The sequence below is a fragment of the Dipodomys merriami genome, unplaced genomic scaffold, assembly GCF_024711535.1.
Source record: "Dipodomys merriami isolate MVZ:Mamm:240054 unplaced genomic scaffold, mDipMer1.0.p SCAF_365, whole genome shotgun sequence".
NCBI classification, from domain to species: Eukaryota; Metazoa; Chordata; class Mammalia; order Rodentia; family Heteromyidae; genus Dipodomys; species Dipodomys merriami.
The window spans coordinates 568658-584620 of record NW_027205215.1 but is presented as its reverse complement, the minus strand read 5'-3'; the positions used below and the strand labels follow the sequence as shown (position 1 = coordinate 584620).

Sequence of the window (15963 nt, the reverse complement as noted above, 5' to 3'; positions counted from 1 at the left end):
TAACCCTAGCTACTCAGGAGGCTAAGATCTGAGGATCTCAGTTTGAAGCCAGCTCAGGCAGGAAAGTCCATGAGTCTCTTATCTCCAATTAACCAATAAAAAGTTGGAAGTGTAGAAGTGGTAGAAGACTAACCTTGAGCAAAAAAGGTCAGGGACAGTAGATGGGCCCTGAATTTAAGCCCCAGAACTGACACCGAAAAAAAACCACCCCACTCCCTGCTCCCAAAAACCACATGAAGACAGTAACAGATATGTTCAGTGTGGAAACATCACAAGCACAGAGCTGAAGAAAGGTTAACCAAGGCCAAAGTGGTAACAGTAGCATAAAATGATGGCAGAATGAAGGTGGCATGAGGGGTTTCTCAGCCCTGAGTTAGTTGGAAACCCAATGCCCATTTCTTCAAATTCTGATCAGCTGGCGTGAGATTAGCCAATGGACACATTTTTCAAGTTCCAGATGGTTTTACAGTCCTAGATAAGAATCATTACACCCCAGTTGTTTTGTTTGCTTTGTTTTTGTTGTTGTTGTTGTTGTTTTCATTCTTGGTGCCAGATCTGAAATCAGGGCCTGGGCATTGTCCCTGAGCATTTGTGCTCAAGGCTAGTACTCTCCCACTTGAGCCACAGCTCCACTTCCAGCTTTTTGCCAGTTAATCAGATCTAAAGAGTCTCATAATCTTTCCTGCCCAGGCTGGCTTTGAACTATGATCCTTAGATCTCACCCTCCTGAACTGCTAGGATTACAGGTGCGAGCCACCTAGCTCCAGCTGCACCCTAGTTTTAATCCAGAGTCTCTGGAAACATGGTGGTACAACGCCTTTGTGGGAATCACCTGGGTTCTTGCTCTAACTATAAATTTTGGGGACTCTGCTTCCAAGAACAAGCACTCTGCACTTGTTTTTTTTTTTTTTTTGGTCCGATAGTGGGGCCTGAACTCTGGGCCCGGGCGCTGTCCCTCAGCTCTTCAGCTCAAAGCTAGTGCTCTACCACTTGAGCCACAGCACCACTTCCAGCTTTTTTCTTTTTGCTTATGTATTGCTGAGGAATCAAACCCAGGGCCTCATGCATGCAAGGCAAGCACTCTACCACTGAGCCACCTTCCCAGCCCCACTCTGCACTTGTGACCAGCTCTTGCAATGATTCTTGAGCATGAGTAAAGTTTGAGGAAAAAAAAAAAGTTCTAAATTGTATTTTTCTTTTCTTTTTGGTTGCTCTGGGTTTGAATTAAGGGATTCATGTCCAATTGCTTGCTTAACTGGTGCTCTACCACTTGAGCCATGCCTCTGGCCTGGCTTTTTACTGGTGTCTGTGTGTGTGTGTGTGTACCAGTCTTGGGACGTGGCTTTTTACTGGTGTGTGTGTGTGTGTGTGTGTGTGTGTGTGTGTGTACCAGTCTTGGGACTTGAACGTTGTGTGTGTGTGTGTGAATGGTGTGTGTGTGTGTGTGTGTGTGTGTGTGTGTATGTGTGTGTGTGTGTGTGTGTGTGTGTGTGTGTACCAGTCTTGGGACTTGAATGTTGTCCCTGAGCTTTTTTGCTCAAGGCTGGCACTCGAACATTTGAGTCACACTTCTACATCTGGCTTTTTGGGTAGTTATTTGGAAATAGGAATCTCATAGACTTTCCTGCCTGGGATGACTTTGAACTGTGATCCTCAGTGGCATGTGCCACTAGCACCTGGCAGAAAAGCATTTCTTTTAAAAATTTCAGAATGCCTAATAATAATAGTAAACCAACCCAAATTGTTATTTACTAGAAAGTAAAGTTCATGATAGTTGCTGATATCTCACACTTGTAATCTGAGCTACTCAGGAGACTGAGATCTGGAGGATGGAGGTTCAAAGCCACCCTCCACAGAAAAATTTGTTAGACTCCCTCTCTAGCACAGCACCCAGGCCCTGAGTTCAAGCCCTAAGACCAGCACCAAAACATTTGAACTTAGGGCCTCATATTTATTAAGCTAGGTGCCCTACCACTCAAATCATCCTCCAGCCCAATATATTTTGATAGAAGCAGACTGGCTGAATTTATGGTTATGCCTGTATGGACAGGCAGCTACCAGAATTGCTGGTGGAGCTCTCCAGAAGAAACATCTGACTTACTGCACCAGATCCACAAACTCAAACTTAACAAGCCAGGGGAAAAACCTCAGAAGAAATGATTCATCTTCTTGGAGTTCAATTTCTGCAACCTACTTAAATGGCTCTTAATTACTTACTACACATACCTTAATCGATCCAAGGGCCCCAATGGCTACCTCAGGGGGCAGAATCACTGGTTTGGCATAGGTACCACCAATCTTCAAAAAAGAGCAGAGATAGGAGGCTTTCAGGACACATACCGCAAATGGCACTATTTTTAACTGATCATATAGTTAGAAGTGATGGCTTATGAATCTGAGCATGTCAACTCACCGATCCTATGTTGGAAAGAGTAAATGTCCCTCCAGTGAGGTCTGGGGTGCTGAGCTGACCTGATGAACCCAATTTCTGTAAGCGGGTCAGCTCTGCAGCAATCTCAAATACAGAGCGGACCTGAATATTTTTCACATTAGGGACGATCAAGCCCTGCTCAGTATCCATTGCTATCCCAATGTTATGAGATGCCTAAAAGGAAAATATATATACAAATATATGATTTATTTCACAAATAATAATAGGATATACGTTCATCATTTTCACTAAGCCAGGCGTGGCAGTGTACACCTGTAATTCCAGCCCTTGGCAAGCTGAAACAGGACAGCTATCTATATGTCTATATAGCAAGATCTTATCTCAAAAATACCAAAATCAAAAATATAAAGAAAGCCAGGTGCTAGTGGCTCACATCTAGAATCCTAGCTACTTAGCAGATTGAGGTCTGAGGATCTCGGTTCAAAGTCAGCATAGGCAGGAAAGTCTGTGAGACTATCTCCAGTTAATCAGCAAAAATCTAGAAGCAGAGGTGTGATTCAAGTGGTAGAGTACCAGCCTTGAGCAAAAAAAGCCAAGTGAGAACATATAAAGCTGAATTCAAAACCCAGGACCAGCCCCTTCCCACCCTCACCCCCCAAAAAAACCCAAAACTAATAAATAATAAAACTATTTTCACCAGAATAGACAGGGTTTAAAGAAATACTTCTAAAATAATTTTTAAGCCAGGCTCCAGTGGCTCTCACCTGTGATCCTAGGTACTCAGAGGCTGAAATCTAAGAATTGTAGTTTAAAGCAAGCATAGGCAGGAAAGCCCATGAGACTCATATCTCCAATTAATCACCAAAAAGCAGGAAGTGGAGATCTGGCTCAAATGGTAGAGCAAACTAGTCTGAAGCAAAAAATAAAAATAAAAATAAAAAATTCTCAGAGGTAGTGCCCAGATGTTGAGTTCAAGATCAGCATACATACAAAAAAATTAATTTATTCATTTAAAAAATTAAAAGGGGCTGGAAGGGTGGCCTAGTGGTAGAGTGCTTGCCTTGCATGCATGAGGCCCTGGGTTTGATTCCTCAGCACCACATAAGCAGAAAAAGACGAAAGTGGTACTGTGGCTCAGGTGGTAGGGTGCTAGCCTTGAGCTGAAGAACTGAGGAACAAGCACCCAGGCCCAGAGTTCAGGCCCCACGACTGACAAAATAAAATAAAATCAAAATTAAAAGGAAGGCTAGCACTGTACCACTTGAGCTACAGCGCCACTTCCAGTTTTCTGGTGGTTTGTTGAAGATAAGAGTATCACGGACTTTCTTGCCTGGGCTGGCTTTGAACCAGATACGTATTATTGCTGGAAATGTAAGGTGGTGTGGCCTTTCTAGAAAACATTTGACACCTGTACCAATATCTATAAAATGTTATGCTAAGGCTGGGCACTGGTGGCTTACACCTATAATCCTGCCTACTGAGGAGGCTGAGATGTGAGGATCACAGTTCAAAGCCAGCCGAGGCAGAAAAGTCTGTGAGACTCTTATCTCCAATTAACCACTAGAGAACTGGAAGTGGCACTGTGGTTCAAAGTGGTGGAGTGCTAGCCTTGTGTGAAAAAGCTCAAGGGCAGCGTCCAAGACCCTGAGTTCAAGACCCACAGCTGACAAAATGAAAAAAAAAAGATTATGACTTGAAGTATGATGGACATATCTCTAGCCTATAAACATATTTGTACCATCTTCTATTTATAATAACTATTTTTACAACAGATAGCCCACCTTGTATATTATATTCTGGCAGTTTTCATCCACAGAAGCATTAAGGATGGGGAACTGTAGCAATCCCAAAGAAGCAGCCTGTGTATCAGAAGAGAATACAGTGTTAGCACTACAACTCAGGAAAAATACAGGATTCCAGGAAAAAAGAGGTATAAAGGAGAGAGGGGGAGAACTCTTATTTATGTTTAGTTTAATTTAAGATTCCAGGTTCCTAGGTATATTACTTCCTTTGTTACCAACAACCAAGATACAATTAGGTCACCCTGATCATTTAAGGATAAGGTAGTCAGCTTGTAAACATCAAAGTTAACTATTTAAACTGTCAAAATTCCAAAGGAAATGTCCCAGTTCTGAGTGATTTCCTTTATTTCATATAGTCTTCAGATTTCTATGAGAGGCAGGCTCTGGTGGCTCATGCCTATCATCCTAGCTACTCAGGAAGCTGAGATCTGAGAATCGAAGGTTCAGAGCCTGTGTAAGAAGGAAAATCTGTGACTCTCATATCCAATGAACCTCCAAAAAAACTGGAAGTGGAATCATAGCTCAAGTGGTAGAGTGCCAGCCTTGAGCAAAAGAAGTTCAGGGACCGTGTTCAGATCCTGAGTTCAAGACCGGGGCGGGGGTAGGGGGAGTGGGGTGGAATTTCTGAGAAACAACCAGCAGTTCAAAAGCACATTAGTGTATTAAAATAGAAAAACAGAGGAAAGTTGTTTCCCTGAGCAGAAAGATCATCAAGGATAAGGATTTCTAAGTGCCCTGATCGAAAAGGAATCGTGTTCTACCTGGTGCCCTTGGCCAAGTGACGCGCAGAGCCGGTCCCCTTGGGCTTTAGGACCTGAGTCTTCCTTCCTTCCTCTGTGTGTTGCTCAGAGCCCCCCATTCCTTGTGGTTTTCCTTACGATCACTCCTCTCCTTCCCATCGTGTGCTGATTTTCCTGTTTCCCTAGCACAAAACGGTCTTGATAGGTTTTCTGTCCATTCATAGACCTCACAAACAAGGTTTGCACATTGCATTCAGTGGTCATGCCTCATATGAAATTTAGAAGATTGTAAGACAAAAATGCTTCAAAGGATCCGCATACCCCAAAGCCCTGGTCTAGTCCCATGGAAAGTTCTTTAGCTGGGCGCTTGCAGCTCATGTCTGCAATCCTAATTACTCAGGAGTCTGAGATCTGAGATTCAGCTTGGACAGGAAAGTCTAGGAGACTCTTACTTCTAATTAACCAGGAAAAAAATCCAAAAGTAGAGGCGTGCCTCAAGTGGTAGAATGCTAGCTGAGAGAGAGAGAGAGAGAGAGAGAGAGAGAGAGAGAGAGAGAGAGAGAGAGAGAGAGGAAAGCTAAGAGACAGCAGCCAGACTCCCTGAGTTCAAACCCCAGGTATTAGCACAAAGCAAAAAAAAAAAAAAGAGTTCTTTACTCTTTTTGTGTAGTTAGTTTTGTCTGTGGGTCAGAGGTCTAGACAAGAAAAATGAAATAAAATCCTTCAGTTAAGAGAAGGGAAGCCAGGCGCTGGTGACACACCTGTAATCCTAGCTACTTAGGAGGCTGAGGAGATCTGAGGATCGTGGTTCAAACCCAGCCTGGGCAGGAAAGTCTGTGAGACTCTTCTCTTCCAATTAACCATCAGAAAACCGTAAGTGGAGCTGTGGTTCAAAGTGGAGCTCTAGCCTTGAGCAACAACAGCTCAGGGGCAGCGCCTAGGCCCTGAGTCTAAGGCCATAACTGACAAATAAAAAGCAAGGGAAAAAGCTCTGACTACACAGAAGGCTTTCTTTCCTGGGTTTTGTTAGGCTAGAGTTGAGAAAGTAAAACAGTGGAATGCAAATACAATGAAAAGACATGTTACAAATCTTTAATTACATGACTTGGAAGCTTCTTTATGTACAAAATCAAGGGTCACACGTAAGTGTTATGAGAGTAACACAAAGATTTAAAAAAGAAAATACAAGAGCCCAAGGATTAGGTTGTTTTTCCCCGTGCAATACTTATTTCTTTATTGGCGGTACTGGAGTTTGAACTTAGGGCTTTGCGATTTGCTAGGCCAGTCAGTAGTCTACCACTGCAGCTCTCTTTTTGCTTTCATTTTTTTCAGATAGGGAGGGTCTCACATTTTTTTGTTCAGGGCCTCAGACCAAGATCCTCCTATTTGTGCCTCCCATTAGCTGGGATCAAGGCACACATTACCATGTCTGGCTTTTGTTTTGAATAGGTTTTCATTAACATTTTGCCTGGGTTGGCCTAGATTCTTGATCCTCCTGAATAGCTGGGATTATAAGCATGAGCCATTGTACCTGGTCCTTTTGTAGAATTTTATGAATGTTCTTAAAATTTGTATGCTAGTTCAGAAAAAAATGTCCTAAATTTTATTTTTGTAGTACAGATTATTTCATTCAGATTGGTGCATTAAAGACAAATAACAATAAAAGATATTCCAGGGATGAGGAAAGAGAGTAATCAAGGGGATTATTCTAATTAAAATCTATTTGTGTGAAGAGGTGACACTCACCAAGATGAATTGTATTCATGCACTGCTTTAAGTAGCAACTCCTTTGTATAACCACTTAAAGATAATAAAGAATTTAAAAATATATGTATGTGTGAATTTTTTTTTTAAAGAGAGGGATATTTCATATAGTAAAAAGCTGGTCCATCTATGCTTCAAAGGAGACTAGGGGTCACCAGCAGGCAGTAAAAAGAGCTGAGTTCGAAACATAGAAGTAGCTACTTAGCTTCCTGGGTAGTCAGGATTACAAACATGAGCCACTAGACGCTGCCTTTCAACTGTGTAAATTCTTATGACACAAAACATAATGGCTAGCACCTTGTTAGCTCTAGGATGTGGGTGGAGTAATATGTAGTTCACACACTATCTACTTGCAGAACAAAATGTAAAAGTCCTAATTAAGCCTTGATCAAGATGAATGAAGTCTCACCTTTAGGAAGAAGGGCATAAAGGTGAGCTTAATGCCACGAGCCAAAGCGACCGGTTTCAACTCTTCCCGTAGCTTAACAAGCTCAGTCACATCAACCTCGTCACAGTAGCCAAAGTGAGGGATCCTCAAGGCCGCAGTCATGCTCTTCACCATGGCTTTCTGAAAGCCTAGAAAACAGCCCACACTATTTACAAATGTGATCATGTATCACTGACCAGAAACTAGTACATACACAGGGCTCCTTGCTATAGCTATGTTAGCTTATTGCTTCAAAAATGTATATGCTAAATTAGGCCAGGCACTGGTGGCTCATGCCTGTAATCCTGGCTACTCAGGAGGCTGACCTCTGAAGACTGCTGTCTGAAGCCAGATGGGGCAGGAAAAACCTATGAGAGTCTTACTTTTAATTAACCATCAAAAACCCAGAAAGTGGAGCTGTGGTTCAAGTGACAGAGCACCAGCCTTGAGTGGAAAAATCTGAAGGATAATGCCAAGGCTCTGAGTTTAAGGATCGATTAAAAAAAAAAAATACAAAGCTGGGTGCTGGTGGCTCACGCCTGTAATCCTAGCTACTCAGGAGGCTGAGATCTGAGGGTCGCGGTTCAAAGCCAGCCCAGGCAGGAGAGACCGTGAGACTCCTATCTCCAATAAACCACCAGAAAACCGGAAGTGGTGCTGTAGCTCAAGTGGTAGAGCGCTTGCCTTGAGCTGAAGAGCTGAGGGACAGCGCCCAGGCCCCGAGTTCAAGCTCCACGACCGACCAAAAAAAAAAAAAAAAAAAAAAAAAAACCCACAAAAGAATAATGAACAAAATTAAAACATATTGCTGGATTTGAATTTTTCCTTTAGTAAGAACTGAAACTATCCCATCCTAAACATTCATCTATAGATTCTCACCATTCAACTTAATATTGTTGTCCTTAATTACTATTGTCCTGATTACCTGTGAGAGGCTGGGTCTTGTCTTTGCCTGTGAAGACTGGTGGTGTAAATGCAGGTCCGGGGACAGTCCTGTCTTCTGGTTTGGGTGCAGGTGGTATGATTTCAGCTTTGGGTGAAGGAGGCAGAATGGCTCCTGTCTGCTTCTCCAAATAGTTGAGAATATCTTCTTTAAGTATTCTGCCGTCTTTTCCCGAGCCAACAACTTCGCTCAACTTGATCTAAACAGATGACACATTTTCCTGCTATTATCAAAGTTTAAACATGGATTCGAATCACTTCTACAGCTCTACCTTTGCCCAATAAATTAAAGGAAATACAGGATTTGAACTCAGGGCTTCAGGCTAGGCAGGTGCTCTATGGTAATGTCTTCTCATCTCTCCCAAATGTGCAGATGCTATTATCACTTCTCATAGACCTAGACATGGACACTAGACTTAAATAGTAAGACAACTTACATTGTTTTCCATTGCCAGTCGGCGAACTGCAGGAGTTGCAAGTGTTTTCTGGCCCTTGATCTCTTGGTGTGTGTGTTCCTCATGGGACACGGCAGGAGTTTCAACAACATCTTCCTCAGAATCTGGCAACAAGGGAACACTTAACTTTAGTGAAAATATTATCTATGTATCTATCCATCTATCCATCTATGAATGATCATATTTACCTATCTCTATGATAGGTAGATATGAAAGCTTAATGGCCTAGAATAACTAAAATTCACTGGGTGCTGGTGGCTCATGTCTATAATCCTACTCAGAAGGCGGCTGAGATCTGAGGATCATAGTTTGAATGCAGCCTGTGCAGGAAAGTCTGTGAGACTCTTATTGGCAATTAACCACCAGAAAACCGTAAGTGATACTGTGGCTCAAAGTGGTAGTGTGGTAGCCTTGAGCATAAAAGCTCAGGGTCAGAGCTCAGGCCTGGAGTTCAAGCCCCACAAACCAGCCAAAAAGAAAAAAGAAAAAAAGAATCAAATGTGAAATAAAGTATATGAAGAATCCTATAAAAAAAAAAAAAAAAACTGTTAGTGGGCTGGGAAGGTGGCTCAGTGGTAGAGTGCTTACCTTGCCTGAGGCCCTGGGTTCAATTCCTCAGCACCACATAAGCAAAAAGAAAAAAGCCAGAAGTGGCGCTGTGGCTCAAGTGGTAGAGTGCTAGCCTTGAGCTGAAGAACTGGGGGACAGAGCCCAGGCCCAGAGTTCAGGCCCCACAACCGGACACCCCCCCCACAAAAAAAACAAAAAACAAAAAACCTGTTAGTACCATAAATACTTCTATCTCTCCCTCACAAGACTCCCTCTCCACCTCTCCCATCCGCATCCTGCTTCTTCTTTCCTTCCTTGAACTCAGGGTCTGGGTGCCATCCCTTAGCTTTTTCATTCACGGTTGGTGTTCTGGCACTTGAGCCATAGCTCTACACCTAGCTTTTTGGTGGTTAATGGGAGATAAGAGTTTCATGGACTTTTCTGCCTGGGCTGGCTTCGAATTGTGATCCTTAGATTTCAGCCTCCTGAATAGCTAGGATTACAGGCATGAGCCACCAGTGCCTGCCTATGAAAGCATCTCTTTCTTATATAACACTTCAAAGAATTTCCAAAATGTTTTACATACATTTTATTCTTTGGTGATCACAAAAATGCTATGTGTAAGCAGGGAAGATTTCACTATATTACCTGTATAGAATCTAAAAAGAATGCAATTAAGACTAAACTGAAATTTTTATCACTTTTAGGTTAACTGAAATTTTTATCACTTTTAGGTTGGAGATGTGGCTGTGTTGGGCTGTGGGTACAGCTCAGTGGTAGAGTATTTGCCTAACACACTTGAAACTGTGGGTTCAATTCTCAGGATTTCACATTTCATTCATTTCACATTACATACATACCTTACAAACAATACATTTGGCTATAATACTGACGACTGAGCAAATTGCCCAAGTTTTCTGATTGTGTCTATTTCTTTATCTATTATCTATCATATGGATAGAGAAAATAGGGGTCAGATATTTTATAAATTCTAAAAATGTGATTGTGAAAACTAAGTGATTATAATATTAGTTATGATTACATAGACTACAGAACTACAATCCACTACAACTCAAATGCTACCTTTTTTTTTGTTTTTGTTGTTGTTGTTTGTTTTGTTCTCTTTTGTGCTGGTACTGGGGCCTGAACTCAGAGTCTTGAGTTTTCCCTTAGCTTTTTTTTTGTTTTGTTTTGGGGGTCTGGTTGTGGGGCCTGAACTCTAGGCCTGGGCGCTGTCCCTCAACTCTTCAGCTCAAGGCTAGCGCTCTACCACTTGAGCCACAGCGCCACTTCCGGCTTTTTTCTTTTTGCTTATGTGGTGCTGAGGAATCGAACCCAGGGCCTCATGCATGCAAGGCAAGCGCTCTACCACCGAGCCACCTTCCCAGCCCCTCCCTTAGCTTTTTCATTCAAGCTTGAGGCTCTACAACTAGAGCCACAGCTCCAGATCTAGCCTTTTGCTGGTTAACAGGAGGTACAAGTCTCACAGACTCTTCTGCCTGGGCTGGCTTTGAACAGCAAAGGTTGCTTCCCGTGGGGACCCAGTGATAAAAGGACAGTAGTAATCAACTTGGTAAACAGATGATCACATTTGCAGTACCTTTGAAAGCCTCGGTCTCAATGTCTACTAATGGCTTCCCCACATAGGCGATGTCGTCTAGGTTATAGTAGAGCTTTTTAATGACGCCATCATAACGACTCGTGATGGTAACCGAAGCTTTATCGCTCTGAACTTCACAGATGCTGTCAAACTGGGATACCGTATCTCCTTCTTTCACATACCTGAAAGGAAAAGACATGAGCCACGAGGTGGTTTTGCACGTGCACTCACAATAACAACATAAATTCCACGCTGAGTTCCATAGGGAGCTGCCTAGTCCACAATTTACTGTCTCATGAAGCACCAAGAAATTCTCTCCAGAGCTGGGAAGGTGGCTCAGTGGTAGAGTGCTTGCCTTGCATGCATGAGGCCCTGGGTTCCATTCCTCAGCACCACATAAGCAAAAAAAAAAAAAAAAAATTCTCTCTGATATAGGCTAAAATTTTGCAAATCCATTCATGGATCTAAACATTGATTGATCCACCTTTTTTTTTTAAAGACTTTTTTTTTCAACTGGGGTAAAATATTTAATACAATTTCTCTAACGATAATATACAGAATGTGTACATGAAGAGATACTGGCATTATTAGTGTTTAGAAAAACTCAATTAAAAGCAACAATGAAACACCACTTTTTATTTCTTGTGTGGAGCATACCATTATGTCTGGTCTCCTGAACTTTTGCCCCATGATCCTATTAAAGACATTCTTAAAAGTGTTATTTCCTACCAAGTGCTGAAGCTCATGTCTGTAATCTTAGGTTGAGATCTGAGAATAAAAGTTCCAAGCCACTTCAGGCAGAAAAGCTTGTGAGATTTTTATCTTGAATTAAATACCAAAAAAGCTGAAAGTTAAGCTGTGGCTCAAGTGGTAGAGAGCTAGCCTTGAGGAGAAGAAGAAGAAAAACCCTCAGGGACATTACCCACACCCCACACCCTTAGTTCAGGCCCAGGATGAGTAAAACAAAATAAACAAAAGGCGTTATTTCTTTTTACTGTCTTTTTTTTTTTAAACCAATCCTGGGGCCTGAACTCTGGGCCTTGGCACTGTCCCTGAGCCTCTTTGTGCTCAAGGCTAGTGCTCTACCTACCACTAGAGCCACAATGCAACTTCCAGCTTTTTCTGTTTAGTTTATTGGAGCTAAGAGTCTCACAGACTTTCCTGTCCAGACTGGCTTCAAACGGAGATCCTCCTGAGTAGCTAGGATTAAAGGTGTGAGTGACAGGCACCATCTTTACTGTCTTTCTTTACAAGATATGCACATGCTCAAAAAAGACCTGAGAGAGCCCTGATCAAATCATCTCCACTTTACCCTGAGGCCCAGTTAAAGCAGGAAATAAAGGCTGTGGGAGGGCTAGAAATTGCTAGAGTATTCAAGATATGATCAATGTGCAAACAGAATGTCTTGGCAAAGGGTTGAAGCCTTATTGGTTAAAATATGTAAGGAAATCTGTGTCTGATCATTTTGGATCTTCTATGCTAATTAAAGATCTCAGCAGCAACAAAGCATAGAGAAAACAGACTTCAGAATTGGTCCAGGAAAATCACTATAAACAAACCCACAACATCCACCACCTCACATCCTAAAAGCAACAACAAAAATCCTGGGAAGGGGGGATTGGGAAGATGGCTCAGTGGTAGAGCACTTTGCCTTGCATGCCTGAGGCCCTGGGTTCGATTTCTCAGCACCACATAAGTAAAAAAAGAAAAAAGCCGGAAGTGGTGCTGTGGCTCAAGTGGTAGAGTGCTAGCCTTGAGCTGAAGAGCTGAGGGACAGCGCCTAGACCCAGAGTGCCTAGGCCCAGAGTTCAGGCCCCATGACTGGACCAAAAAAAAAAAAAAAAATCCTGGAAGGAAAGGAACTGATTTCTTGATTTGCTACACTGGTTTTGAATGTCTAGCTTTCAATTAAAAAAAAATAGACATTCAATTAAAAAAAATAAACATTCAAAGAAACAGAAAAATATGGTTGAGCTGGGTACTGGTGGCTCATGCTTGTAATCCTAGCTACTCAAGAGGCTGAGATCATTCTAAAGGACTCCATGTTCTTGACCACATATATGATATTCATGTATATCTATATACACACACACACACACACACACACACACACACATATGCACATCTGAGGAAGCTAGGAGGAGGGCACAGAATCAAAAGGAAACGGAAAATATACAACAGAGAGGCCCATCAGTTGCAATGGACATTGAAGAAAATGAACTAAGCAACTCAAGGGCAGTGATTGAAGGGAGGGAATGAGAGGGAAAGAACAAACAGCTTATACTAAGCAAAAGGAAAGAAATGTACAAATCACCTGATGTGGAACAAATAGTTGTATTGTCAAAGCTCACAGAATTCACAAACATTATAGACCATGATAATGACAATTTGCCTTATAAAGGTTAAAATGTGTTTGTGACTTTAAGTATCATTATCCCCCAATACTGTGAAATTTGTAAAATTTATGTAATTACTTAATCTCAATAAAAAAAAAATTTAAAAAGGCTGAGAGCTGAGGACTGAGGTTTGAAGCCAGTGCAGGCAGGAAGCCTATGAGACTCTTATCTCAAATTAGCCAAAAAGCAAAAAGCAAACAAACAAAAAAGCCAGAAATGGAGTTGTGGCTTAAGTAGTAGAAAGCCAGCTTTCAGTAAATCAGCTAAGGAAGAGTACCCAGTACCTGTGTATGCACACACACACATGCGCACATACACGCATGTGCACACACACACACAATCAGGGGGAAGTAATAGTCATTTATTAATCACATTCAAATAAAAATGCCTGAATGCATGTGTTTTCTCCTAACATATTATCAACAAAGTAATTACGTTATTATAGGAAGAAGTTTCTCAACTTAAATGGATTCCTCTAAGTAAATACTTATTTCCATTTAATTAAAATGTTTTCAGATGGGGCTGCGAATGTGGCTTAGTGGTAGAGTGCTTGCCTAGCATGCATGAAGCCATGGGTTCGATTCCTCTGTACAACATAAACAGAAAAAGGCAGAAGTGGCACTTTGGCGCAAGTGGTAGAGCACTTGCTTTGAGCACAGAGAGGCTCAAGGACAATGCCCAGGCCCTGAGTTCAAGCCCCTAGACTGGCAAAAAAAAAAATATTTTCAGATTAGCTTACCATTCTTTGACAGTTACTTCTCGAATGCCTTCTCCGATGTCTGAGAGTTTGAACTGAACAATCTGTCCTTGCAAAGCTTCACAGAGAAAGGAGAAATCAGATCATTAAATATGAACAGATTACCATTAGTTATTCTTACCTCTAAAATTATAAAACATTCTCAAGCAGAACTGGAAGTTGGTTTCAAAATGCCAACCCTAATTTTTAAAAAAGAAAGCCATGTTTGATAACCCATAAAGTTCAAAATAAATTATTCCATGATACCAACCTAGTGACATGGCAACAGAACTGACATTTTCCAAATTCTTAAATAATATTCCTGGAATGTGGGTGATGTGACTGTGACATCTGTTACCCACTGATCACCAGGGTTGATCTGGCTGATCTGGCTGGCTAGCCCTCACTGGTCTATATGCGTCCCTCCTGAAGGTGAAGAAGACACACATCCCTGAGAAAGGACTCTGCTTTGCTCAAGAGTGCACTGGTGGCTGTGCTCCCCTTCCAGAACCTCAAACCACAGAAGCTCTTTGTTAAAAGTCCTTAATGACAAATCAGTGACATTAGAAGCAATAGTTGTGAAAAGAAAAAATGGAACAAAGATACATACAAAGAGGGACCCGGCAGAATCCTCATTTTATAAAATGAAAACAATAAACTACCAATGGCCAGATCTCAATTAGATCTTTCCTGACTTTCTATAACTTTCTTATATGTATGTATACCATTCTTCGGCTTGAACTCACATCCTGGGTACAGTCCTTTAGCTTTTTTCACTCAAAGCTACTGCTCTATTACTTGAGCCACAGCTCCACTTCCAGCTTTTTTGCTGGTTAATCAAAGAAAAGTCTCATAGATTTCTCTGTCCTGGCTGCCTTTGAACTGTGATTTTCAGATCTCAGCCTCCTAAGATCTGGTGCCAGCCTCTGTGTGTGTGTGTGTGTGTGTGTGTGTGTGTGTGTGTGTGTGTGTGTGTGTGTTTGTGTGTGTGTACACATGTGCACACTCCAATCTAAAAGCTTGTGTGTGTGTACACATGTGCTCACTCCAATCTAGAGCTTGTGTGTGTGTGTGTGTGTGTGTGTACACATGCGCGCACTCCAATCTAGAGCTTGAAATCAGAGCCTGGGCACTGTCCCTAAGCTTTTCTTGCTCAAGGCTAGTGCTCTACCACTTATACCTCAGCTCCACTTGCAGTATATTTTGGTGGTTAATTAGAAATAAAGAGTTTCATGGACTCTCCTTCCTGAGTTGGCCTTGAACCAAGATACTCTGTTCTCAGCCACTTGACTAGCTGTGATTACAGGCGTGAGCCACCAGCACCCATCCTATTCTTATTCTTTATGGCGAAAAACAAGACAGCTCTATATCTAGCCAACTTGACGGAAATTCGTATATGCCCAAATTAATTTCTGTCAAATGATCCCTAACACTTCTCTTTCCTCTTCTCTATTTTCTGTCTTTTTATAATGCCATGATGCACTCCCAAAAGATAAAGGATTTCTGGTTAATATAAAGCATTCTCACTTTTCCAGGTCAGTAACACTCTGAACCTATTCTGAATGTTTCTTTGAAGCACAGGAATAAGATTAACAGTAAACACAAAACACCTTTTCACATGAGTTATGAGGTACCTCTTATTTATTCACTAAATCTGGGCCCTCTCACAGCTGGCTGTTCAGTTTACTGCCTTTCTACAGAGTTTGGTATGAGTTATAGAAACTGTAAGAGCTGGGTGTGGTGGCATATACCTGTAGTCCAGCTTTTTCAGTGGCTATGACTAGAGAGTTGCGGGGATCCAGAAGTATGAAAACAGCCTGGGCAACATAGCAAGACCCTGCTTCATAAATAAACATAATAAATAAAATTTGAAAGTATTAAATTCTTTTTAGATTCTATATCTCAAACTTAATAAATAATTCTATTTTTCAGGCTTTGCACTAAAGAAATAATTAGAGAGGCACACAAAGACTTTTGCTCAAGAATGGCTACTATAGGGTTAAAATAAGGAAGTGGAAATCTATCTTATAATGAGAAACTGATGGTGCCTCTGTACAGAGAGACCATGGGACTGTGACAGTGTTTACCATGGTGAGGGGAAAATGGCTGAAGACAGGGAATGTGGAAATCAGCCCAGAATAAGAAGGCTGTGTGTATCAT

General features: G+C 41.7%; 1 protein-coding gene across 1 annotated transcript in view; it reads right to left on the bottom strand.

Moving 5' to 3' along the window:
* Positions 1-15963, bottom strand: part of LOC138804447 (lipoamide acyltransferase component of branched-chain alpha-keto acid dehydrogenase complex, mitochondrial-like) — a 38934-nt gene that overhangs the window by 6876 nt on the left and 16095 nt on the right. Inside the window, exons 4-11 of the mRNA XM_069988706.1 lie at positions 13807-13882; positions 10672-10853; positions 8505-8626; positions 8051-8267; positions 7108-7274; positions 4174-4251; positions 2414-2605; positions 2227-2298 (exon numbers count right to left, since the gene is read on the bottom strand). Of these exons, the coding sequence (XP_069844807.1) occupies positions 2227-2298; positions 2414-2605; positions 4174-4251; positions 7108-7274; positions 8051-8267; positions 8505-8626; positions 10672-10853; positions 13807-13882 (1106 nt within the window). The remainder of the gene's footprint in view (positions 1-2226; positions 2299-2413; positions 2606-4173; positions 4252-7107; positions 7275-8050; positions 8268-8504; positions 8627-10671; positions 10854-13806; positions 13883-15963) is intronic.